The 26,116-nt window shown below is 41.1% G+C and overlaps 3 protein-coding genes across 5 annotated transcripts in view; 2 read left to right on the top strand and 1 right to left on the bottom strand.

Moving 5' to 3' along the window:
- Positions 1-1,432: 1,432 nt before the first annotated feature.
- Positions 1,433-7,926, top strand: samsn1a (SAM domain, SH3 domain and nuclear localisation signals 1a). The gene is made up of 8 exons (XM_084350669.1): positions 1,433-1,566; positions 2,567-2,647; positions 3,012-3,140; positions 3,624-3,741; positions 3,844-3,995; positions 4,108-4,323; positions 4,741-4,888; positions 7,123-7,926. The coding sequence occupies exons 1-8, from the start codon at positions 1,513-1,515 to the stop codon at positions 7,275-7,277; spliced, it is 1,053 nt and encodes a 350-aa protein (XP_084206795.1). The 5' UTR covers positions 1,433-1,512; the 3' UTR covers positions 7,278-7,926.
- Positions 7,927-8,733: 807 nt separating this feature from the next.
- Positions 8,734-13,580, top strand: hspa13 (heat shock protein 70 family, member 13). Its single transcript, XM_084352053.1, has 5 exons — positions 8,734-8,886; positions 8,997-9,337; positions 10,123-10,336; positions 10,606-10,773; positions 11,323-13,580. The coding sequence occupies exons 1-5, from the start codon at positions 8,862-8,864 to the stop codon at positions 11,901-11,903; spliced, it is 1,329 nt and encodes a 442-aa protein (XP_084208179.1). The 5' UTR covers positions 8,734-8,861; the 3' UTR covers positions 11,904-13,580.
- A 639-nt stretch (positions 13,581-14,219) lies between these two features.
- The window catches only part of gdpd5b (glycerophosphodiester phosphodiesterase domain containing 5b), a 46,180-nt gene continuing 34,283 nt past the window's right edge, over positions 14,220-26,116 (bottom strand). Inside the window, exons 9-17 of one of the 3 annotated variants that reach the window (XM_084350595.1) lie at positions 24,915-24,997; positions 22,379-22,529; positions 20,790-21,011; positions 20,449-20,606; positions 20,196-20,343; positions 18,878-18,960; positions 17,888-17,902; positions 16,223-16,335; positions 14,220-15,503 (exon numbers count right to left, since the gene is read on the bottom strand). In XM_084350595.1, coding sequence (XP_084206721.1) covers positions 15,418-15,503; positions 16,223-16,335; positions 17,888-17,902; positions 18,878-18,960; positions 20,196-20,343; positions 20,449-20,606; positions 20,790-21,011; positions 22,379-22,529; positions 24,915-24,997 — 1,059 coding nt within the window. In that variant the 3' untranslated portion in view covers positions 14,220-15,417. Of the gene's footprint in view, positions 15,504-15,791; positions 15,957-16,222; positions 16,336-17,887; positions 17,903-18,877; positions 18,961-20,195; positions 20,344-20,448; positions 20,607-20,789; positions 21,012-22,378; positions 22,530-24,914; positions 24,998-26,116 lie in introns of those variants that run through there. The other 2 variants (XM_084350597.1, XM_084350596.1) reach the window with 2 other exon arrangements.

Here is a 26,116-nt window from a genome sequence, read left to right as displayed (position 1 = left end):
TCATTGGTTCTTAGAGATAAAAGGTCATTTCATTAGCCACGAAGCCTCTTTAGAGTAGAGCCAGAGATGATGATGATGTTGGAGATTAAGATTGTCTTTGTGCTTCCTCTTAAAGGCCTCATAGCTTTCGTATGAGTACAAAGAAAACCTTTCTGAAATGCTAAACATGCTGTACTCTATAACAGACATAAACCTTGAATACATATGTTGCTGTATTTTAATAAAATCTGTCCTCCTCTCAGTTCCATTTGAAAACTATTTAAAACAATCTAACTCATAATCCTCCCCTGACTGTGCATATTTCAACAAAGATCAGGTGACTTTTTCAAATGGCAGATATCTCATTTTGAACTCTTCAGATGAACAACTGCCTCCCCGGGGAGCCTCTGAAGTCATAGATTAGAAACCTTAATCTGGATTGACAGGAGTTTACGGCTGATTGCAAGCCGTGGGATTAGTCAATGGTTTTGTCTCTAGAATTCCCTTTTCTTCAAACCCCCCGCAATGTAAACACAGTGGCAAATCCCCGCATGGCAACATCAGAGCAATGACTAACAGAAATGTAGGATCCCGTGAGGAGTCCAATCACCTCTTGATCTCGGATTCAGTGGGAGGCTATGTTTCGTGAGAAGGTCACAGGTTATTATTTTGGTGATCAAAAAGAAAAATGTATTCCAGACACATCAAACATGACAGTGAAGTGTTTCTACGACCTCAAATGAAGTGTTTCCTCTTCCATATTGAGAGCAGAGACAAACCGGAAAGTGTTTCGACATGGCAAAGTTGCCGCTTTCAGCTGTTCCTCTGCCGTACGTCAGCACTTCCTCAAAAGTGTTGGCCCCACATTAAGAAATGAACACATAGGAATAATTACTCCAGCATCATTTACCATAACCAAGTTCCCCTTTGTTGTGAAAAGGACATTTTGAGGAATATTGGACTTGACAATGAAAGATTTTGACATTTTTACGTTATTTTAGTCATGAATAAACAGCTTTCGCTGCAAAGTTCAGAATAGTGGTATCGATAGTTAGTTCATACGGATGTAACCCTAATCCTGATTTATCATGACTCCACTCCAGTGGTTAGTATAAGTCTTGCTTTGTGACATTACAGCACAACTCTGAGCAGATCGACCTCAGCAGCAGATGTGACACAAACTCATCCTCACCGGAGAATCTCGTATCTTCTACAACAGCTGATCAATAGCTACCACAGTTTTAAAACCTAAATACAGCCGTTCCTGGAAGTGGTGCTCAATGTTTTCGTCGAGCAGGCCACAAAATGCACACTTAAGCACTTGTATTTTTCCCCTTTTCAAAGCGATACTGCTTCAAGAGACACAATGCCAATTGCCTCACATCCTGTGTTGTAAGGAAGTGGGCCAGCCAGCCCATCAGACAGGCAGCCTCAGTGCGAGTTAACACTTCACTGTCAGTAGAGTGTGGGGTTAAGACGAGAGAGAAGCAAAGGGCTGAGATTTGACAATAAAAAACCCTAAAACAAGAGAAAATGTTGCAGAGGGCAGCCTCCAATGTGTCGGACAAAGCAAAGAGCAAGCCGAAGGTAGGTGAACATTTAAAGAAAATATAAATCTGTTGGAAGCCGAGACCTTTGAATGTGACTTTTGACATAGTTGCTCAAAAAATCCTCAAGATAAAGAGAGAGACATACCTGAAGTGAACGTTGTTTGAATTGTCATTGAAAATTGAACATTTTAAATTGTATTTTTAAAGGAAAACTAAAAGACTAGGTGACATGAGAGGATATTTTTGTCCACATTTATACAGTTTTAAAGAGTAAAGTGAATTTTCATAATGTAAAACAGACAAACTATGACAATAAAATACCAATGATACAATAACACAAAAACTATAAATAGGGGGAAGGACATTGATATAAAACAGACAATCTTGAATTCTGCTGCTGTATTTGTAGATAAAAAAAATAAAAAACTGGGGCTGGCAGACGACGCTGCATTAAATCAATCCACAGAGGGTCGTCTAGGAGTATGGAGCTCATATTTAACCAGGATTTCCAGGGATTATTCATTTATATAATTATTTCGGTGCTCTGCTGCTGTGGAGAGGATGGGATTATAATGACTTTTAGTTTTATGAAAAATTGGAAAAAGGGGGGGAATGTATTAAAACAGGGCCAGAGTGAAGTCACTGTGTGTGTGTGCATATCACCAGTGCTGTGAGGAGACAACAGTTTCATTTATGTATTTAATGTATCTACTTATTGTGAATACTGACAGGTTTACTGGTGCACCTGTACAGAGACCAGTACACTCTTTGCTGCCACATGACCACAAATGCACAACATTTTTTTGAAGCTCTCATTTCGAAAAACAATCTCGCAACAGACTGTACAGTCATGTTTCATCAGACGGATCCACTCGGGTCACACAGAGTGAAGACACAGCAGGTTTTTGAAGGATTTTTGTGCCTTGAGACAGCTGGGACGAGGACTCATAATGTCTCGGCAATTGTTATGCAATGCTGTTAAACCCCGCTGCATAAATGGTGACAGTCGCCTCTATAACGCTTTGTCCTCCTCACAGCGCTCTACCAGCTTTGGCAAGTTTGAGGGTCTCAGACATCACTCATCACAAGCCAAGCCAGAGGAAAATGGAACAACCGTGGTTCGTAGATTTGTTTTCATTACAGTTGTGTATGCGTGACGCCAAAGAATGTCTGTCAGATACAGTAAGAGCAAGAGTTATATATAGTAATTTAAAGTCGTGATAGAAATGTGCTGAATATGTGCACATATACAAATATTTGCAGCCATGATGCTGCAAGGTGTTTTTCTAATATAAAATTACATTGGAAAATTAACTTCATGTTGGGAAAAACCCTTTGCTGCACAGGAAGTGGTGCACTTTGCTCCGTCTTTATGGAGCAGAAGTACAATTTGTTTGGGATAAAAATTGAGGAGGCGAGTTATAAATTCACTGTTATGAGTATTGCAATACCATACGTGCTAAACCTGCTTTCTTTACACAGCTCACAGAAGAAAATGAGAGTCCGGACCAGCACAAATCAGCCGGACTCGGGAAGAAGATGAAGGCAATCTCACTGACCATGCGCAGAAAAATGGGCAAAAAACACGCCAAGTCCTTCTCTGAGGAGACAGTGAGTCACTGGAAAATAGACACACACACAAACAAACACTCACGTACACACAGCCTCCCCTTTTTATTTAATTGCTATCAGCCACAACAGGTTAAGCTTTCATCATCCATGCACATTTATTAGTAACTCGAGGGGTGAGATTACAGCAGAAGTACCTCAGTTACAGCAAACCTGCGCTGTTTCTCTCTGGAGTTTTATCACTTTCATCTCTTACAAACCCACATCCTCAGCTCTGACGCTGCTCTATGCCGATGAGTATCTGGTAATTTTGACTGTAGACGAGTTGGAGCGATAAGATGAAGCTTTTGACAAGCTGTGTAACTTTCACAGCCCACATCCCTATCTGAAGCTCGCTCTTTTAGTTTCCTTGTTGACTTTTACTTTCACGCGGACTTTACGGGAATTTGCTGACTTTAGCAGATTTCATTTATGTCTGTATTCAATGACATGACTTTATATCTTTTCACTTTTTTTTCCTACCAGGGCGATGACACAGACAAAGACCCAGAGGCAGAGACGGAGAGTGGGGCTCCGGCTGAGAAAGACTCTGCAAAGACAAGCAACTCCTTAGAGAGTCTCTACAGCGGACAGAGCTCCTCGAGTGAGTATCTGCACAATCTGCACACAGGCTGGACCAAAGGGTACTGTGTGGATCCACAACAAAAGAGTTTGGACTTCAACCATGTTGTGTCTGTGTGTTCAGGCGGTGTGACCAGTGAGTCCAACGGTTCTGGTCAGAGAGACAGTCTGAGGCTGGAGGAGGACGGCTCCTATCAGGGAGAGTTCTGTGGCAAAGCTCGCGTCCACACAGACTTCGTTCCCAGCCCGTACGACACAGATTCCCTCAAACTCAAGGTAAGACACAGCACTGTTTGTGCACACTGCTGTGCAGCAGCAACATCAACAAGACATTATACTTTCAAGACATCAAGATCAGGATCATCTCAATGTTTCTCTACACTCACAGGTGGGTGACATTATCAACATCATCAGTAAGCCTCCAATGGGCATCTGGACGGGCATGCTAAACAACAAAGTGGGCAACTTCAAGTTCATCTATGTAGACATTGTGGTGGAGAAAGAGGAAGAAGAAGAAGAAGCTCCCAAGATCAGACCACAGAAACTGTGCAAAAGACCTCGGCCTAAAACGCTGCTGGAGTTACTGGAGCGACTGAACCTCGAGGTGAGATTTAGTCTGTTTACAAGAAGGTTTCAGACAGAAAACCAGTTAAAAGAGTGTTCAGCTAACTCTTCTGTTTAGTATTATTCTTGATGAGTAGCAACACTTCTGATGCCGTTAACCTCGTTTCATAAATGAAAACAAATTGTTCTGCAAATTCAAAGAAATCCTTTTAAATTCATCTCATTTACCACGAAATGCTGCCCTACTTTCATACCTCAGCATCAAAGATGTATGCAGGTAAAACACCTGACATTATCAAGTCTTTGTTGTCTCCGAATTGAAACCAGTGTTACACCTTTGTTAACCTTTTGTACTATACATGATCAGAAACTTGATAGAAACTAGGTGAATGTTTGCGCCACTGGGTTTTTTTTACCGAGTTGATTCCAATGAAAACAACCCCTGTTGCTGTTGCAGGAGTACGCCTCTGCCTTGCTGCTGAATGGCTACCAGACAGTGGAGGACCTGTTGCACCTGCAAGAGAAGCACCTGATAGAGCTGAACGTCAAAGACCCCGAGCACAGACGCAAACTTCTCGCTGCTGCTGAGTACCGCTACACAGAAGGTGAGCAACACACCCAGCCATGGCCATATTATTAACAATTAACGTTTCATTTTATAGATCACTAATTATGAAGCCACATAGTCGACTTAAACCCTGACAAAACCCCAGAGCTATTAAAGGTGTTGAAATCATACTCGAAACAAACAGGGGGAAGCATAAGATCAAAGTAACCACTAACTGCTGATGGCCTGCGACTCCCCCTCCAGTAAGTTAGAACTGAAGAAGAAACTGAAACATGTCCAGTTGCCTATGATACAGCACTTAGAATAACTGCTGCTAACTTTACCTGCCGTTTGCTAGTTAGCTTGGTTAGCCGTTCGTGAAATGCATCAAAAATGGGAGCTCGAAACAATAGAGGAGTGTTGGTGCTTACACAGGAAATTTGGACTGGGATGGGCCAGGGCTAACTGGCTAGCATGCTAACTTCGGTAGATATCTCCGCCACACAATAGCCTACATAGACGTCATAATGTAAAAACTGTTATTCTTTTACAGTCTGTTGATAAATTAAGTTCATTTTTAACAATTTCAACTCAAATTCTTACCTTTTGGACCTTTAATGATTGGCTCACTGTAGCCTACATAATCTTTTTTCACAGCAGACATTTTGACATATCATGGGTTAGGGTTAGGGTTAACCCTAACCCAAAAGGTTAACCCTAACCCAAAGAAACAGGTTACTAATAACACTAATGATGGTTCTGTCCCATTAAAGTGTCTCAGTAGGCACGAACAATATCAGTAACCTGAAACTGAATCAGCTAAATGGAATTCAGCCATCATTTATTTATCAGTTATATTTGTGCTTCACCTACTTTTTAAAAGTCCAAATGTCTCCTGTGATAAAAGCCTATTCCCACTTTACTTAATTACAGTTGTCATTTGTTTTCTTCATTACAACCCTCACTGACAATATTTAAATTTTGGCACTGACATATTTGGTATTACTGCCCTCTAACTTTTAACCAGCAGTCATAAGGTTTTACAATCCTTCAGTAAATCAAGTCAGTATTGTAAAAATCCCTCTGCATCTATCTGTGTGGATGGTTTCGTGCTTCTTAACAGCAATCAAACAGCAGCAGCAGTAATTATGATTAAATGCGACACACCTGTGTGAGGTGATAGGCCTCAGAATTTGTCTCATTAGCCAATCAGAAATGAGCTTTCAACAAAACACCATAGCGAGAGTAGTTCTCGGTCACTTTCAAGTTACAAAGGGCTTTAGTGACTTTGGTCTTTCTGTCAAATAAGGTATACTAGTTCAACATAAATAAATATACAACAGTTTAACTATATTTTTGTCACTCCATTGTTCCTTATTGCTGATGTGGCTGGAAATTATTTGCGAAGTAAATTCTGCTGTAGAGTAGAAAGGTGTTTTTTTATTCTTTAACATCCTCCGTGCTGTGAGAGGCTTATCAGTGGTTTCCTGTTACTCAGATAGAAAGTGCTTAATGGGGCAGAAGGTGTTCCTGTAATCTGATGTCTTGTAGCAGAAGGCCTATAATCGCAGATCCTGCATGAATGAAAACAAAACTACTTTCCAGTGCGAAGAGAGGAACAGCAGTTACAGGCCAGTTTTGTTCAGTCTGTTGGTGTTTTACTGCAGTTTGTGTACAAGACAAATGAAAGGTCATTGTAATGTTTGTGTCGGGTGACAGTTTGAGTGAAACAGATGGCAGCGGCCAGCGTGGCGTGACCCTGCCAAGCCTATTGACTCACATGAGAGGCCAGTAATTTAATCAAGCTCCATTAGGTTAGTGGTTTGGCAACCCGGACATGAGGATTAGTAGCTTCCATCAGTGAAGTGAAAATATTAAAGAATGGTGGAATATTTTTACTTTGTGAGAGTGGGAAATAAAGAGGACATTTTGAGGTGTTGTATCTAAAAGAAGAAGGCATGATTTACTGCGGATGTTTGCTGGGTCACACCTGCACAAGTTATTTCAGCTTTTGGGTCATTTGGCCACTCAGTCAGCCAGCCATACATTGTTCCACTTTCTACGTCATTTGAGTAATAACAGCCTCTAATCTTGGAAACAATCTAGAGTGCTGTTGCTGTCACAGCAATAAATGATTTAAATGTCAAAGAGCATCAGCTTCATACATTTAAATATGGGTTAATTTCCAGTGATTGAAGCGCTTCACGCTGAATTTAATCTCTGATGTGGTTGGAAACAGAAACTTGGAATAATATGACATTTGATTAAATTCTATTTTGTTTGTGGTTGCAGGTGATGATGTGAGGGAGGCGGAGGAGCACAAATCCTCCCACACTCTACAGGAAGAAGACAGCGACTGTCCCAGAGACTCGGGCTGCTTCATTCCCTCCGAATGTTCAGACAGCAAAGAGGACACAGAGCCGCACACACACGCTGTGGAGTCTTAATGTGTTTCATTACTTGTCAGATGGATATGATAACATTTGGAATTCAATTATCCCTTAATTTTCTCAAAATGTCATGTTAATAACCCTTCTTCCAACAAGGTAGCCACAAGTCTGCCCGGTGTAGAAGCATTTTAAAAGTGTGATGTTTAGAACGAACAACCAATATTCTAAATGTCATCTTATCCATTTGTCACTTTGTCAGCTAATAATCAAGTTGTAATATTTCTTGAGTTTTTTTTTAATTTTATGTTTTTGAAAAGGTGACATTTCATTGATTAAACGTCACTTGTATTTATTGCATTCTAAATCATTCAGTGTTTTTCCATATAAAGCCTTTATTTATCGCATCTGCATCATTTTGACCTTTCTCATCAAATCCAATCTCAGTTCAGCATCCAGTGTTATCTCTTTCCTATGAATTATTGGTCTTAGTGGTGAATGGATGTTCCTGTGATGGGTTTGAACAATGCATTTCAAATATTGCCTATGATCTATACTGTACAGGAAAACGTGTATGTTAATTTCTGAATGTGTGTGGATGGATATGAGAATGTGTGGGAGAGAGCCTGTGTGTGCATTCATGTGAAAGTCAGAATTCAACTGTTTTCACAACTTTTTGTAAATAAAATCAAAGAAGAATTAAAATGATGTTTTCCTGTCAGTCAGTTATTTATTTCACCTACTAGTACACTGCCTATTTTGAGTGCTTGATGGCCTAAATAACCTTAAATTAAATATAATATATAAGAAACAAATGTGATTTTTAATTTGAAAGTTAAAACATTATTTAGATTTCTTTACTTAAATATAAGCTGAAAATACTATCTTTGATTTTGTTTCTTTATTTCTATTTTCTGAAATGTATATATTACACATTAACATTTATTTTGTATATAATTATTATTCTGATTATATTATATACATTATTTTCGTATTATTTTATTATTATTATTTTGTCCAATATTGTATTTTACAATAGATTTTTTTAATTTTAATTTTAGCTGAATTAATATTTTTTGTGATTTTTACTTTTTCTTTCTTTCCTTTTATTTATTATTCTACTTTAATTTTAGTTGAATTCGTTATTTTTGTTTTTTATTTGTTTATTTTTTCTTTTAATTTTACTCGCATTAAATATTTTTGTTTGTATTATCTTATTTTATTTTATTTATTTAAAGAAAAAAACTATCATTAAACTATTTAGACATTTTAATTCAACGTGAACATTTCCTTTTTCCTTTTTTATAAACGCTCCACTGTCTTGGCCGTGCCTGGTTGGCTGAGTGTACGGATACGTCACAAAACCTTCGAGTTACGTTGCATATCGCAAGCGTTGACGGGAAATGTAGTACTAAACTATAACGTGCTGCGCCACCCGTGGCGTCGATGGTGTTACCCGCAAACTACATTACCCAGCCTACACCAGGAGTGATAAAACATTGACGTGTATTTTGTTGGTAGTCTAAAAACTTCCCACATCGCATCATCCACTTGTCAAAGCATCATTTGGTCGCAACTTGAGCAATTTATACCGACATTTTGTGAAATTCAAGCGGTGGGTGACTTCGCAACAGTTGTGAGACGATGACGGGAGAAATTTCAATGATTGGTAAGTTTAATTACGCATTTTTCTCCAGTAATTAACCGGTGACTGGGTGCTAACACATGAGCTAACCGGTTTATTCCACCTGTAATACGCGTGTTGTTAACGTGCCACAGGTTCGGTGATCCTGGCCCTGTTCCTGGCTGGTTACCTGGGCCAGCAGTACTTACCGCCCCCCAAACCCAAAGTAATAGGCCTGGACCTGGGCACCACCTTCTGCTCCGTCGGCGTCTTCCTCCCGGGGAGCGGGGACGTGGAGGTGATAGCGGATAAAGATGGGAGGAAGAGCATCCCCAGCTCCGTCTCATTCACCACTGCTGCGGTGCTGTCCGGACACGACGCCGTGGACCTGGCCGACAGCAACCCTCAAAACACCATCTATGATGCCAAGAGGTTCATCGGGAAGATCTTCGAGCCGGAGGTGCTGGAGCAGGAGAGTGCTCGGTACCCGTTTACGGTGGGTCATGCTGGGGCTGCTACATCTGACTGTGGGCTTATTTGTGTGTTATTGCAGAATGAGTGATTTGTTTAGTGGAGTCACTTCAGCACAGGGTTATATAGGAGGTGTTTTTTAATTGTTTTATTTAAGTGTTTTTGAGTGGAATGCCACGTTGATGTATGGAGGACTGAAGCTCCCAAAATAAAAAATAAGGATAGAAATAAATAATTGTCTCACTAAATAATTAACATGCCATCAAATGCATTAAAGTAATACTCTAAAATGTGGTTTACAAACACAAATACATGTAACAGATGTAGGATATTTTACACTTTAACAATACACTGTATTGTCTAAAATGACATCAGCGTAGTGAAACAGTAAACTTCACTGGAAATGCTATAATCATAAATGACCTCAAGCATCTTTGTCTTTATTATAATCGCTTGTTTATCTGTTTCACACAGATAATGTGGGAAAATAAGTGATCTCACTTTAATAACTGCTGTAGGACAGTTCTGGGAAACGTTAGTTTTAAGATAATGTTTTAATCTGTGTTTTGAAACCTTTTGGCAGTATACGAGGTGTATGTACATTCATGTAAAATGGCCCAAAAGAGGCATGTGCCATGTCAACCATCATCTACTTTAATCAGCCTTTATTAAATGCAATCAGATACACACATTATAAAAGCATCAAAATCCATGTCAGCTATCTCTCAATAAAATCGCCTTACTATACTTTTATGTAAGAAAACTGAAAACTCCAACAAAATCATGTTAATATGTCGCCCCATCTTCCAGGTGATAAACAATAATGGAAGTGCAGAGTTCGTGGTCTCCACCAACCGCACCTTCACCGTCAGCCCAGAGTTCATCGGCTCCAGGCTGCTGCTGAAGATGAAGAAGATGGCTGAGCAACATCTGGGTGTGCCCATCCAGAAAGCTGTCATCTCAGTGCCGGCAGAGTTTGACGAGAGGCAGAGGAACTACACCGTCAGGGCCGCCAACCTCGCCGGTCAGTTCTCAGTCAGTTCTTATTTTAAGCTTTTGTGTATTTTTCTACTTCGTCTGTGTATTTTTTTCACTGTTAACTAATTAATTTCCACCTTTGGGTAATAAAATATCATTTAAATAAACACTAGCATTCTAGACACACTCTGCTACTGGTATACTTGGATATATTTCAGATAAGATCCATACTGGCTGTTATTCCCCAAAAGAATTAAAAATACAATCAACACACAGATATCTGGAATAAAATGTACATTCTTCCTCGTCTTGCAGGCCTGGAGATCCTGCGAGTGATCAATGAGCCCACTGCTGCAGCCATGGCCTATGGCCTGCACAAGGTGGACGTGTTCAACGTGCTGGTGGTCGACCTCGGGGGAGGAACCCTGGATGTTTCTCTGCTCAACAAACAGGGGGGCATGTTCCTCACCAGAGCCATGGCAGGTAATGTGTTCCACAGAGATAAGAGATAGAAACTGATATGAGCCTGCGGTTGTCTGAAAAGGGAACTTTACATATTGTTTCACTATTCGGATCCCAGTTAAAGGCTTAAAATGTCCTTTGAGTCAGAGCTCTCCTCTTCATGAATGAAGTGGATTCAACAGTGGGTAATAATGTGGGGTCAGAACATTCACATGGATTCAGCCAGTCAGTGTGTTTACAGGGAGAGGAAAGTATGGGCGTCTAATATCTGTTCAGACAATAGTCTGGTTTATTTTTAAGTAATATTTGTCTGAATTACAACCCTGATTCCAAAAAAGTTGGGATGCTGCGATCTATATTCAGTTAATATGGTTCAAAGACAGATATTCAATGTTCAGACTTATGAATTCTGTTTTTCGTAAATGCACACTCATTATAAATTTGAAGGCTGCAACATACAAAGTGAGAAAAACCACAGTGACCCAACTTTTTTTTTAATAGAGGTTGTGGAAGTGTTGTTGCTGGAGGATAACAGTGGCCTAATCTTAAATGGACAATATTTTTATGCAGGGAATAACAAGCTGGGAGGTCAAGACTTCAGCCAGAGGTTGCTCCAGTACACCACAGAGCGAGTCCGACAGGAGTTTGGCGTCCCACCCACTCTCAAAGAGGACATCCACCGTCTCCGACAGGCTGTGGAAGCCGCCAAGCTCAACCTCACCCTCCAACCAAGCGTCACCGTCAGGGTGCCCCTGCACCTTCACACCCACGACAGCTCTGAGTCACCCGAAGGCCCCGATCCTGCTCCGGTTCTCTTCCAGGCTGAGATCACTCGCGAGCTGTTCGAGGAGCTCAACAAGGACCTTTTCCAGAAGATCCTGGCTCCGGTGGAGACCGTGTTAGCGGAGGGTCACCTGGAGAAACATGACGTGGATGAGATCGTTCTGGTCGGGGGGTCCACCAGGATACCGCGCATCAGGAGGCTGATCAGCGAGTACTTTGGGAAGGAGCCCAACACGTCGGTGGACCCTGACCTGGCTGTGGTCACAGGTGTGGCCATTCAGGCTGGCATCATGGGCGGCTCCTGGCCTTTACAAGTGAGCGCTATAGAAATCCCCAACAGACACCTGCGCAAGACGAACTTCAGCTAATCTTCATCCAGGTTATTTGTTAACATCAAAGTGATGCCTCAGAGACTTGTCACTGCTTCCCAACTGTTTCATGCTGCTCTTATGTGCATAATTTAAAATCTACTGAAGCAACAAAAGGCAGCGTCACCCGAATGAAGACATGCAAGATACTCAGGTTGCTTACATTTCTGGGAAAAGCGGCAGTAGCGGAAATATGTGATGATTATGTATTGAAACCAACATTCCTCCTTTAGGCGCAGTAACCTGATCACATCTGCAGACGTGAACCGTCCTTTTCATAATTTCGAAACTGACGGCTGCTTTTGTTGCACACGATGCTTTAGCAGAAATAACAGCGATAAATGAGAAGCCTTGCTAAAAGTGACATCTCGTGTATCTGCTTATCCATTCAGCTTCATTGATGATGCTTATTCATGGTAGATACTTAAATGGTGTTCAATTCAGGGAACAGCCTCTCCTTTAATGGACTAAATGACTGATCAGTGCATCTTCAGCTATTTATTTATTTATTCCCATTAACTGTGTGGCTGACTGTGTATGTTTGTGTGTGTGAGTGTATACAGGTGTTTAGCAGGACTTTAATGGAGATGTGCGTCTGTGCAGGAAGCTGCTGTATTGTGAAAGTTTGCGTGTGAAGGCGAACCACTGCACTCTGGTGGTTTCCTGTCAAACTTTGCATGGTCATGCAAACAGGGGAAGTGCAAAGATGTAGTTTTGGACAACCAAACAAATTCACCACTGTAGAGGCTACTCGCCTGATAAATGAATAAGGTGTCTCGTGAGGTGCATGTTGGAGAAAGCCTTAATGTTCTCACAGTACTGTAAATCTTCAATCATTAGCATCACCCCTCCCGTTGAAGAAATGCATTTAGCAACAGGAGTCATGCTCAGTGCTGCACTTTGAGGACTTCCACTTGTTGGCCAACTTTACTTTTTCTGTGCAATAGTGCATGCTTCATTTAAAAGGCAATGGCACGCACACTTTAAGTGTTTGTGCTGCGTATCAGAGTGAAGTACAGCCTGCTGTTGCTGCTGTAAGGTCAACTCTGAGTCCCACAGGAGGACCAAAGCGTTGCTTTCTGGTGCCTTGTGTATTTGATATTGCATTTGTAGTGCCTAAAATGTGAAGAGAAAGATGAGATTTATTCAGTAATTTTGTGTGAAGAAACTGTGTCTCACCTGTTCTGATTCTGGTGGACGACTGCCTTGTTATTGTGCGTCCAGTATGAAAGTTGATTTCCGTTTCTGTTCTTAGACTGTCTTTGGAAAACCCAGAACTCTGTATCTCTGAAGTACAGACGGTCTAATATAATTTCAAACCAAGAACTAAAAGTACCAACATTCCTTCAAAAGCTGTCACAACTTATTTTGCCAAATGTCTTTCATGAGTTGGTGTTTTACTTTATCTTGTTTTCTTTTCCAAATGTATTTCTCATGTTGGAACCGAGATCTTGATGTAACAGCTGTTAGGAAAGATGAAGCTAAGGCTATACTGTTGGCCTTTGATACTGTAAAAAAAACATCAGTCCCTGTTGAAATAGGGAGAAACAAACTGAGACTAAGGTCTATTTTTATATCATGTTCTACTCACTGTCAGAGTCTAGCCAACTAAAAAATGACAAAGTTAAACTGTTATGACCAACTTTTCAGCCAATTAAAACTCAATTCTGCAACTTCTTCACTGTCTGTTTATTTTAAGGAAGAGTCAAACTTCTTTTGTTGACTTTAGACTGCTGGGCCACGTACACATACTTTAGCACTTCACATACGTTGTTATACATGCATGTTGTATCAAGATCTTCCAGCTCAGGGGTGCCCAACCTTTTTCCCTTAGGAGGGCCAAAAGTGTCACTCAGTGGTGGACCACAGGCCAACAGCAGACGCATGATGTGTAAAGATGCAAAGTGGTACTGTATAAAACCCCTGGGAGGCAAGTCAGAGACAAAAAACTAACTCTGGTGATACATTTTCTTATACACACAAGTCTTATCTAAATAGTTTTCTCTCGTTTGTGTATTAAGAGTATGTAGGAAAAAATAAAAGTCAGGATAATCTTATAAAGATCCTTAAATTTTCCGTTGCCTCTCTGAGCTTCTATAACATCCTCAGTTCCCCTGAATTGACTGACGTCCTGAACATATATAAGATATATGTAAATGGACACGACAAGCTTTCACTTAATGGTAGGATTAGTGTTTTATTTGTAGTGTCTTTGAGCAAAACACCAAACCTGATTGTGTGTATGTATGTAGGGGAAAAAAATAGTTTGAAACAGATTCCTCAAGGCTGTAAAAATAAATAACACAACTAGTAAACTGTTTTAGAAGATTTTTTAATGTTTTATTCTGAGGCACAGTAATACCCAAAGAAAGGAAAAGAAACACAAAAGGCAATCCATTTCTTGACCCTGTGCTGCCTCTTGTGATACCTGTAGTGTCCCTTCAGTTAGCTTAGAGCTTTATTTTCACATTTAGCATCCACTTCATTTACCTACAGCATTCAGTTTTACACCAGCAACCAACAGTTAGATGCATGTCAACACTAAAATACCACAGACTTAACTGTAATTCAGAGGCTGAGCAGGAAGTGACTCGACTTCCACCATGACCAGACTATTGCTATTGGAGTTATTCAACAGTTTCTTCACTGTCACATTGTTCCAATGTAATTCTTAGTTGGCTGGAGCATCTCATGCACTGGTTCACCTTTTATGTACAATAACACACTCAACGTAGCACTGCACACAGGGTAAAAAATATGTACCCGGCCAGAATACACACAATACACCGTACACATCTTTAAAAAAAATCCAAACACATTCACATTAACCATAAAAAGACAACACTAATGTTCCTCCCCAATCCATTTTCACCAGTTCCTCTGGTTGTTGGGAGCACAGCTCACACACATCAGGTGATATCTTACATACACCACGTGAATATTTCACCTGGAGGAGAAGGCAGGACTTCTGTAAACAGCTTGTTTGTGTTTTTTGTTTTTCTCTTTAAATATAAATATTAATACTTGTACTTTTATGAACAACAGCACAGTGGAGTGCTGACAGAAGGCGGGGGGGCATAATGAGCTGCTAGCGTTTAGTCTCATGCTGCAATAAAGCCTCGTTAAAAAGAAACTCATCTGCTGAGAGAAGAATACCATGTACAGTGGTTAAAAACGAGACACTGCTTTGGAAAATTAGCTTAAAACATGAAAGAAAAAACATCTTTAAAAAGAAGCAGGCATCGGTAACTCAGAGGGGCCTCTGGGACATTTAGATGCGAGAGAGGAGGCCACGGATTTGGCGTATCCCGCTGATAAAAAGTGCGTGTAGTCCCATGCGATATACAGTATGTCTGACAAGCAAAACTATTTACAGAATGTACACAAAGCAACTGGGTGGATGTCTCCTCCGTCATGTACAGCAGTCTGTCAGCTGATCAGTCGGACAGAGGAGGAGAACAGACTTCACTCCGTCTTAAACAGGAATGATCCGAGCAGGTTCACACGGTCCCAATCACTGGCTGATACCTTGATTGGTGTAGTAGTCGTAGCCATTGTCCCCGTACAGCTCCTCAGCACTGCCAACTCCATTCCCCACCTCTGGAGGGCGCCAAAGGATTTTAAAAAAAAGTCAGTGAACTGTATGATGTCATCACTTTCACAAGAAACCACTCAGATTTAGTCAAAAGGTTGACAAACTTAAAGATAAAGGAGACATTGAATGAAAAAATGAATGAGAAGGTGATGGAGAACCTCAAACATCTGGCACTGATGTGACTCACCTTTGACCCCCAGCACTAGGGGCTGTCTAGACAGACTGGGGCGTCTATAAGCTCCCCTACACATGACGTAGTCTCCAGTGGGAGGGTTTATGGGGGAGGTTTGGTGCATGAAGGGATGGATGGATGGATGAAGGAGGAGAGGGGCACAGTAGGCAGAGAAGTGGTGGGTAACGAGGGATGCAATGGATGCATGGAATAAAGGAAGAAGTCACACTGCTGGTAGCATGGACAGGAGGTGGCGCACATCACACAGGCTGCTACTGGGGCTGACCTTCAACAGGGAAGAGAGGAAGAGGAGGAAGAGTAGGAGAACATTCACAGACACTCAGACGGATGCATGCTGGGATGGAGTGACATGCTCGCTGGGCGCCTGAAGCTCGAAAGGCTCATTCATCATATTTAAGATAGAAGTTTGAGAAACTGCTTTTTGGAAAATCAGCATATCAAAAAGAGAAATTTATCTCAGAGTTCAGGAGCCCGAACAACAACAAGAACAAGAACAGGCTACAAAACATCCAAGAGTGACAAACATCTTACCAGAGAAGATAAGTTTCTCCTTCATCACGTTGAGGTCTCTGCTGGACCTCCTGACGGCGGCGCTCAGCATGATCTGCTCAGGGTTGTAGCTGCGCATACCGCTCGTCCGATACCTGCGGGGGGTCACACGTGAGGTCAGAGATCTCCTCAAGACAATAATGGTGCCACTAAAATTGCTGCCTCTACTCTCATCATGCAGATCAGGGTCAGGATTTTGCTCTACAGAGGGAGGACATTTACATTTTTGGAGTAGGTGTACAAACCCAGCTCTTTTTTTTTTTTTTTTTTTTAAATGGAAAACAAATGTTTGAGTATTTCTTTGAGCTCCTGAAGTGCAGCTACGGGTTGTTTCATCTGATTTGGTTTAAAGGTGACTAAATGGAGAATATTAATGCAGAGTATGGAGCTCAGTTTAGGCTGACACAACACAACACAACACATCATTTGCTTCTCATGTTATCAAAGTGTATAATGAGCACTAAAATACGGACACCACTTTCTGATAGGGTCCTTAATTATCACGTTTATGTTGCAACTGTCGGCTTTCTGTTTGGTAATAAAGTTATTAATGTAGGTAAACCACTGATACATGCTTAATAATAAGTCTATAAGTATATTTTGGTCCTGATCCTCTCCAGCCCTCTTTCAGAAACTTGTCCACACATACACAGGTATTTTTGTAAACCGAGCGTTTTAGCACCGTTTCAGAAATAATCTGCATCCATACAACAAATGTGCGTGAGGTTGTTAACAGGAAGCAGATTGTATACTCGGGTCGGTTGTTTACCTACAGAAAATACTATGAATGAGTCAGGGAAACGTGACTGCTCTTCAGAGTGTTCTCTATTTCTGTTTTTTTTCGCTGCATTCATTGTATATTTATTGAAAATATCCTCTGAATTCATAATTAGTACAATGTCATAAAAAAAGAGACCATTTTGCTCTTTTCCATGAGGCAGTGTTCATCTTATCAACATTTATTAGTTGCACATAAAGTGACTCACTGGATTTAGCTTTTAAATATCAGTCGCATCAGATGAATTTATTTCCTGAATGTTAAACCGGTGTCCTTGCTTTAATGAAAAGAGCCTTAATTTCAATTAACTGAAGAACATTAGTCACAATGAACTGCGACTAATGCACCGAGGCATTTAGAGACAGAAATGCAAACAGGAGGGCTTTTAGTTCATCAGCATCAATAAAAGCTAACGCTTAAGCACTTCCCCTGATGAATGAATTCCCGTAGTTCTTCTTGGACATTTAATCGGTTGTCTCAATTAGATGGATAATAAATTCTAAATCTCATTGGTGACTTAACGCAGTAGATATTTTGCGCCGTGTGGGTGGAAAGCATTCATTTTGTTTAGCCCACAGAGATAAAGACGTGAGCTCCTCCCTCGAGAGGAAAGAGGCAGCAGTGCAGTACAACGATTCAGGTGAGACGGAGAGAAGTGAAAGAGAGAGAGAATAAACATAGAAAAAGATAGTGGAAGTAAGGTGGAGAGCAAAATCAAATGGAGATCGATGTCATAGTAGAGAAAGCATAGAAAGAAGATAGAAAGAAAGCAAAAGAGTGCATCAGACAAAAGAAAGATAAAGATAGTAAAAGACAGACGGAGGGTGAAACAAGAGAAGTATTCGGGTCAGAAGAGGCGACCCAGTTACCTGATCATGTGATAGCTGAGAGAAGATGCCAGAATGCAGCAGAGGAGGAGAAGAGCATGCACATCAGGCAGAGGAGAGAGGACGAGGAAGAGGCAGGAAGGACAAAAAAAGGACAAAAGAAGGCGGGAGACAAGAGAGGTCAGTTTAGAAGCCAGCAGAAGCTACTGAAGAGCTCGGCTAAGCAGAGCAAACCTGCACCGGGCCGTGAAAAAAAAAAAAAGAAAAGGAAGAAAGATCGGTGCCCTCCGTCCCCGAGATGACAGGAGGACGGGCCATCTGTCTCTGGAGTCGTCACAGAAACAGACAAAAGCACACTCTCCGACAGAGGAGCAGAAATACTGGAGGAGCGTGAGGGGTTTATATGTTTCAGCTAGGAGAACACATGCTCGTACAAAGTACATCTTCTCTGAGGCCACACTGAGGTGTAGGGGGAGAGAACAGCAAAAATACATCATAGCAGCTTATGAAACCACATAATACACACATGTCGGAGAAACATAACGATGTGTGTTTCTCGCCTTTTTCTTTTGAAGGTCATTATTGTGAAATCAATAAAAAAGTGATTAAAATGCAAAGAAGCTGCATGAATTGTCTCCTTGGTGTGTATGTGTTTATGTATATCAATAACTGCATGATCCATGTTTGTGTAGCATGAAGAAAGTACATACTCGGTTTTCCTTCTACAAACCCTGTGTTGTATAATGACAAATAAATCGCCTTGTTACCTTGGTAATTACGTATGAGCTGTTATTTTAACTATCTGTTACAGACAAAGACATATTTACTGAGTAAAAGTGTGAAAGTGTGATATGTACTCGTGTGTGTTTGGGTGTGAAAGAGCACAACAGGAGAGAAAACACAAACATTTACTGCATTAACTTCCCTCCTCATAAACCAGCAGGGGGAAAAAAATGCAGAAACATTAACACTTGTGTAAAAACTCACTACAATGATTTGACTACAGTTTTATCACAGAGTGAGTGGACTTACTTCTGGAAAATGAATATTCCTATGACTACAGCAAAGGAGATGAGGTCTGCAGACACCCACATCAGGCAGTATTCATCTGGTCTCTGGAAACACACACATGAAGGGTTTTGGTAGGTCCGGGTGTAAACAGGTTCATGGCAGGGTTCACCACTGGGTGGAGCTTTAGGTCAACAATATAATCTCTAATATAAGCAGCAACACTCAAACTGTCTTGAACAATACTTCTGCAAATAAACTCACATTTTCTCGCTCTTTTTAAAAATATATCCACTACAAATGCAACATTTACTGAAAAGTTCAATTCATTTTGTGCATTTTTAAGATGACAACAGAATCTTTAAATCTGTCATGTACAGTGACAACAAGAGGAAAACCTTCGTCCATCGTCCTTCCTTCCTTCCCTTCTATCCATCCATCCATCATTCCCTTCCTTTCTTTTCTAGCCAACCTTCGTTCCTTCCATTCTTTCCTTCAATCCGGCCATCTTTCCTTCCTTTCCATCTCTTCCTTAATTTTGCTTTCTTGTAATGTCTTTCTTCCTTCCTTTCACTTTGTTGTTGTTCTCTCCCCTGTTTGTGATGTTTTTCTTCTGTGAGATGTTTCTTATTTTGAAAAGCAATAAAAGGTGACTTACAAAAAAGAAAAAAAAAAAAGAAGAAGAGGAAACCCTGTAAAGCAAAACTGATGCCCTGAGGATAAATATTCACCTCCATTGGCCTTAACAACATTGAATGGCAGAGTTCACTTTCACAGTTCAAATGAACAGACAGCGCTCCAGATGCCTCGGCGGTTCGAACTCCCCCTGAACCACAGCAGGGGGGCCTGGGTCACGTTCACATGTTGTCATACAGAGCTCCCGTATGGCGGTACAGACGGGAAAGGCCAGGCCTGCAGACTGCAAAGACGCGGTGGTGGTGGAACAATACCAGAGTGGCACAGTGTGGGTGCTACCCATGTTGAGGCGAGTGAACTAGAAAGCCATGAGTCATCCACTACAGGATACACTCCAGTGATGATGCTCGCCTTTCTACTGTGCTGGGTCCTCAGATGAGTGTTAAAATCAGATGATAGCATGCTCAGTGCAGGGAATAAACAGACTAGATGAGCTCGGTCGACAGGTAGGTCCCATTGTTGTCACCCGTTAGAATCTAGTTTAGTCAGGCTTAGTCCAATAACATCTACAATGAATCCACCTACAGCCAATTTATGAAACCTTTTTACTTTATGAACAAAAAAGCCAGCGCTTGATTTTTAGAGCGATACCTGCAAAGTTCAAAGCAAAGAAGAAGAAAACAGTTTGTGTGTTATGGGTCCTTACCATGAGCCAGATGGGGTAAGGCACCTTATTGAGGATATGTGGGGCCTCTGAGGAGACTGCAGACACCCCGCTGCACCAGAGCACCGAGTACAGCCAGGGCTCGTTGATGGTGTAAAGGGTGAGGTTGATGTTGCTCTCGGAGAAGTTTCTGAAAGCAATCACACACACTCAGGCGCAGCTTTGAACAGAAACCCATGTGTGTTAAGGTGCCAACCTGATAACATATCAGCTTTGTGTGTGTGTGTGTTTTTACCTGATTTCCTGTGTGCTCGCCTGGTTGTATCTGAGCAGCAGCCTGCTGATGCCAGACTGATGAAGAGTTTGAGGAGTCAGTTTATCCACTGAGGTCTGGATCAGACCAGGTGCCAGCTGTCTCACCTGAGCTCTGTGTTCATCTGGAGTCCACATCACCTACACACAGCACAGTACACACCACTAATGTTACACTTGAAGTGGTAGGGTCTGAATTCACACAACTAGTAACAGGGAACACTCTGCAAGACTAATTTATATATCTATTATTAGATTAATTCACATTTAAACCCTTTAACCCGACAACATGCTGTGGAGAGCCTTCAGTCCCTATATACTCACCAGGCTCTGAGGGACCCCAGACTGCTGCACAGCCTGCAGTGTATCATTGATCCAGCTGTCGTAGCAGGGGTGCTCTGGAGGAGGTCTCCTCAGCCTGAACACCACTGTGCTGTTGTGATAGGAAGCCAGCTTTAGAAGCTGCTCCAGGCTGCATACACTCTGGTTGGCAATCAGATCCTTCTCATGGGGGGACAGGCTGTTCACCGTCCAGAAGGGGTCATCCTGAAAATCACGAGGATCACACATGTGTTCAACAAGAGTGTAATATCATTGGTTTTATTGTTTAAAATACAATTACTGTATAGTAATAACGTTCCTGCCTGTAGAGATTCTTTTGGAAACCTGTCGAGAAATATATATGAATTCATAACCCTCTGAGTTGCTTTAAATAGCAACATCCATCCAAGTGTTCTGTAGAGCGTTTGGACAACGCCTACGGGAAATAAAAATAGTTGAATGTTCTTCCTCATTTCCTTCATATCCTTTTTTGCTTCACTGCTCCCTCGTTTCTTGTCAGAGCACGCAGGAGAATCAGATCAGATGCTACTTATATACATCCTCCATGTTGTGCTTCACTTTACCGATGAAAAAAAACACTTAATCTGTCTTGATTGTGTAATCAAAGTGTCAGTAAAATGACAAAGCTTAAGACATGTTTGGGCGTATGGAAATCAGAGTATGACAGTGAGTTGTCATAACAGCACAGAGAGGTAGCTTTTTCTTGGAGTACAATCTCCTCCTGCTACAATGTCCTCCACATGCAACGTAAATAGACTGAGGCGGAGAGTGGAGAGTGGAGAGGATAATGGAGATTCAAACAAATACTGACATATCAGAGGCATAAGAGCAAAGTGTCTTTCTACAACAATCTGATCCCTTAAAATATAAGTCTCAGAAGAACATATTTCAGAAAACACAAGATGAGTTCAAACCTACACAGTAAGTGTAAAGATTTAGACATTTACAAATGCTCGCTATAGCAGTTTGAGCGAGTACAAAAATATAGAGAACAATAACATGACTGGAGGCCATTGCACAGGGACTAAAGTGGAACACAGCAGAAAGCCATGTATCTACATCACTGCATCTTGCACCACATTCAAACAGATTTTCTCCCTTAGAAACAGAATATGAAGATAAATGCATTCACACCATCTGCAGGTAATGGCTGCAGGAGAATACAACAGTAGAGTGGGAGTGGGTCATTTCTCCACTTCCCGTGGACGGTGCAGCATCATTATGCAGGAAGGAATAATTGGGTACCAGAACAAACAGTATTCCTCATTTGTCGGTGTGTTTTCATCCTGTTTGGCCCCACTAGTCTCGTACTTCAGGCAGGTCGAAACAAACAATTACTATGAAGCGCTAGTTGACCCTTATCCTCTCTGCATACAGGAGAGCATCTCTACAGCATTAATGGATAAAACCAGAGGATGTCATGAAGTATCAGTGAGGCAGGAAACATGCTGAGGAGTACTCATGACTCAATGGGCTAATGACCTTTATCACACACACACATCACACCGCACCACGTCATGCTGTTGAATAAAGCTGAAATGGCTTCTAAACTCGTCATCAACAACAAGTACCTTGAGGAACCACTGTCCCGCGTTGAGCTGCTGCAGATCTGTCCAGTTAAAGTGTGAGGCGTCATCCGTCTGTCTGTCTGGGAAAACCTTCTCTACGTCTGTGGTCCTCTGCAAGGTGTGGTCGTGCATCAGGAAAGGCACTCCGTCCACACTAAAGATCAGATGGAGGTGCAGGCTTTTAACATGCAAGTCGGCTAGTTTATCATGACGGCGTATTGCTGCCAGAGCAGAAACGGAAAGGTGGATCAGTATCACCTTATAAAGTGAAAAGTTTATATTATAGCAAGATGTTTTCACGTTATAACATAATACAAACTTATCATGTTAAAATAAAAGACTTCTCTTGTTATTACCATATGCTATTTCTCTTGTTAAAATATAAAATGTTTCACGTTATGTCAAGATAAATAATACGTTGTTAGAAGAAGGAAGAGTTTCATGCTATAATGTAAAGTTTATATGGTGTAATAACATCCTGTTTTAAGGTGAAAACATCTTGCTATAACAATAAACTTTTCACGTTATAACATGATACTGATCCATTTTTCTTTTGCTGGCATGGCAGCAATAGGCTTCCGTAGTTTTTAATATTTAGTATTATACATCGTTTACAAAAAATCCTTGATTCTTATTGGCCAGAGTGCTGTTATTTTTAGAGAACTAAGTAGTGATGTGTGTGTTCATACAGCAGTGTTTCACTGTGTAATTTTCTATAACATCATATACAGGAGAGGGGTTTTCCTCTTATCACCCAACTAGTGCTGCTCACATTCTTATAGTAATTCAAACTGAGCGAACATTAACACTTAAAAAGGACTGAAAAAGGGATCAAAGGTAACTTTTCTGTATCATGTTGTGTTTAGTAGAGGAATAAAAGCTCTCAAAATGACAATTAGATAAGACATATGATAAGATAAGAAAGTTGTTTTGAGGGTAAACTCTTGAAATCACCACAAACAAGACCAAAAGAGAAATAGAGAGCAGAGAAGACAACGTGAGGGTTTTTTTTTGTTTTTCTTAATGAAACTGCTGCTTCTCAATATTTGAATACCAAATGACTTCCCCCCTTTCTTTAGTTCAAATCGGCATGGTGTCCAGTAAACACAAAGAAAAAACCCTCCTATTTCTCAATATTTGCCATTCAAAGTGTGAGTGTGTGTGTGTGTCTATGTGTGTGTGTGTGTGTGTGTGTGTGTGTGTGTGTGTGTGTGTGTGTGTGTGTGTGTGTGTGTGTGTGTGTGTGTGTGTCCGGTCTGCTGCAGAAGTGGAGTCTCCCTGTCGCTCTGGTTGTCGTCAAGTCTAATTACTCAGCACAGTCAGGAGCTCACCTGTCAGCAGGCTGCACCAATAACACACACAGTCAACTCCCTTAGGACTGAAAGTGAACAAACAAACACACATACACTACCGTTTGTCTTGCATTATTTGCGAGGGCCCTCATTGACATAATGCATTCCCTAGCCCCTTACCCTAACCCTAACTATCAGAACTAAATGCTTAACCCCACATTTTACTCTAACCTTAACTCAAACCCAATTCTAACCTTCTAACCTTAAACCAAATCTCAACCCTCAAACAGCATTTTGAAGTCATGAAAAACATGTCCTCACAACGCTGGTCCAAAAATGTGTCCACACAAGGATAGAAATACAAGCACACACACACACAGCCAACATGGTTGCTAATTTAGAAAAATAGTCTAAAGGTAATTAAGCTAACCTTACCCTCGCTAAACTTAAACACGCTACACTACAAAACAAAGCCCAGACACACACACACACACACACACACACACACACACACACACACACACACACACACACACACACACACACACACACACACACACACACACACACACACACACACACACACACACACACACACACACACACACACACACACACACACACACCCAGCACCATTAAAGCAACACTCCCCATCCCTACACAATCACTCACCCCCCATCACTGCACATGCATGAGTGGACATGTACACCCACCATCCATCATATACCAAGGCTTCTTCTCAATCCACCCTCCCCACTTCCTCTTTCTTCCTCCATGTGAGTCTCTCTGAGCTCAGCCTGTCATCTCTCATTATATTGGTGATGTCCTGCCTCCATCTACTGACTGCTGATAGACTGATTCATAGACAGACTCTTCAAATGCTCTGTTTTACTTGCTTTTCATGTATGTAGTATTCATGAATACTACTGCTTTGCCTATTCCTCCTTTAAGACAGTATTTTCACAGCATTGCTCTTATTTTTTGATAGACCTCATAATCCACCTTGTTAGATTATAATATCTTGAACAATGTACTGCAGCGGGATATCAATTTAATAATTCACCTTTTCATGTCTTATATGTAAGCAACACATTATGTTTTGATTGGTCATATGTATTCCAGTTAGATCTTACAACTGGTACTTAGAGGTTTTGGTAAACCAAATATATGAAAGAACAACTAAATAATCCTTCATTTGTTTGGCTTTGTCGTTCCGCTGTATTGATCGCATGCGTGTGTGTGTGTACCTGATAGCCACGTCAGCCTCAAACCCAGTGACGTTCATCTGCAGAGCTCGCTGAAAGGACCACAGTGTGTTCTCTGGAGCGAGCTGGAAACACACACACATAGTAAAGACAAACAAACACCATTACATGTAGTCCTGTAACAATGACCTAATTGGTGGACTTTACGGGAAGAAAAAACATGACAGACACAATGTTAGATGAACTAAGCAAGTAGTTCTAATTAATTATCAAGTAGGTTATGTTGCAAAGTAAAAAATAAACATCACTGTAGTCGGATGTATGTGAAAATAGACTCTGGAAACAAAGGAATGTTGTGAATTTAAAACGTCAGGGTAATGATCAATATCAAGTCAATAGGTTAAACATCACTTACTAGAAAGGCATCCTCCCCTGAGACCCTATGAGTAAAGATAGTGACTAGTAGGATAGGAATGATGCTGAAATCAATACAGAGACGTTCCTGGAAACTGATTCTACTCATGTGACTTTTTTTTCCTTGTGGAAGTTTCTCACCGCCCTGCAGAGCCGCTCCTAATTTTAGATTCCACTGTGAGGATCGATCACTTTACACAAATACCACAAAAATCAGGGTGTGTGTGTGTTTGGGAGCGTGTGAGTAACTGTTATGAATAACAAGGAATCCACCTTCCCTTTCCAAGCAAGTGTTTTACAACACTGAGCCTGATATTGTGCCAAATACATAAATCATACTTCAGGTTAACATTTAGAAGCAATAACATTAATCCAAGTAGATAAATCAAATATAAAAATGCACTTTGGTGTGCATGAGTCATACGTTAATGTGGCCTCTGGATGCATACTTAGCTAACAGGCTACAACAGGCTTTTTAACAGTGTGGTGGAGTCTACAAAATCTGATCTGTGAGAGGAACGCTGTAACTGCTGAAAACACAGCAATGAAAATGGTCTTAAGTGATCTCTAATCAACTCTCTTTCATGTCGAACCGCCAAGTCATTCATGCAGGACTTCACAAAATCCATATATTCAGTATATTCAATATATTCCTGCCATACATCATGCAGTGAGAGCTCCAGGCTTCATGCGCTCACTCAGTTATGTTTGTGCACTATTTTCAGTTGCACGACCACAAGGTCACTATTAGACAAGAATACCCCTGGGAAGTGCAGGAGAAGACAAACGAATGAAAAACAAGGGGAGCACATTTCTATAACGCCAGCACA

Source organism: Pagrus pagrus (assembly GCF_965226575.1).
Source record: "Pagrus pagrus genome assembly, chromosome: 4".
NCBI classification, from domain to species: domain Eukaryota; kingdom Metazoa; phylum Chordata; class Actinopteri; order Spariformes; family Sparidae; genus Pagrus; species Pagrus pagrus.
Note: the sequence above shows the minus strand (reverse complement) of the source record. Positions and strands in the feature narration are given on the sequence as shown.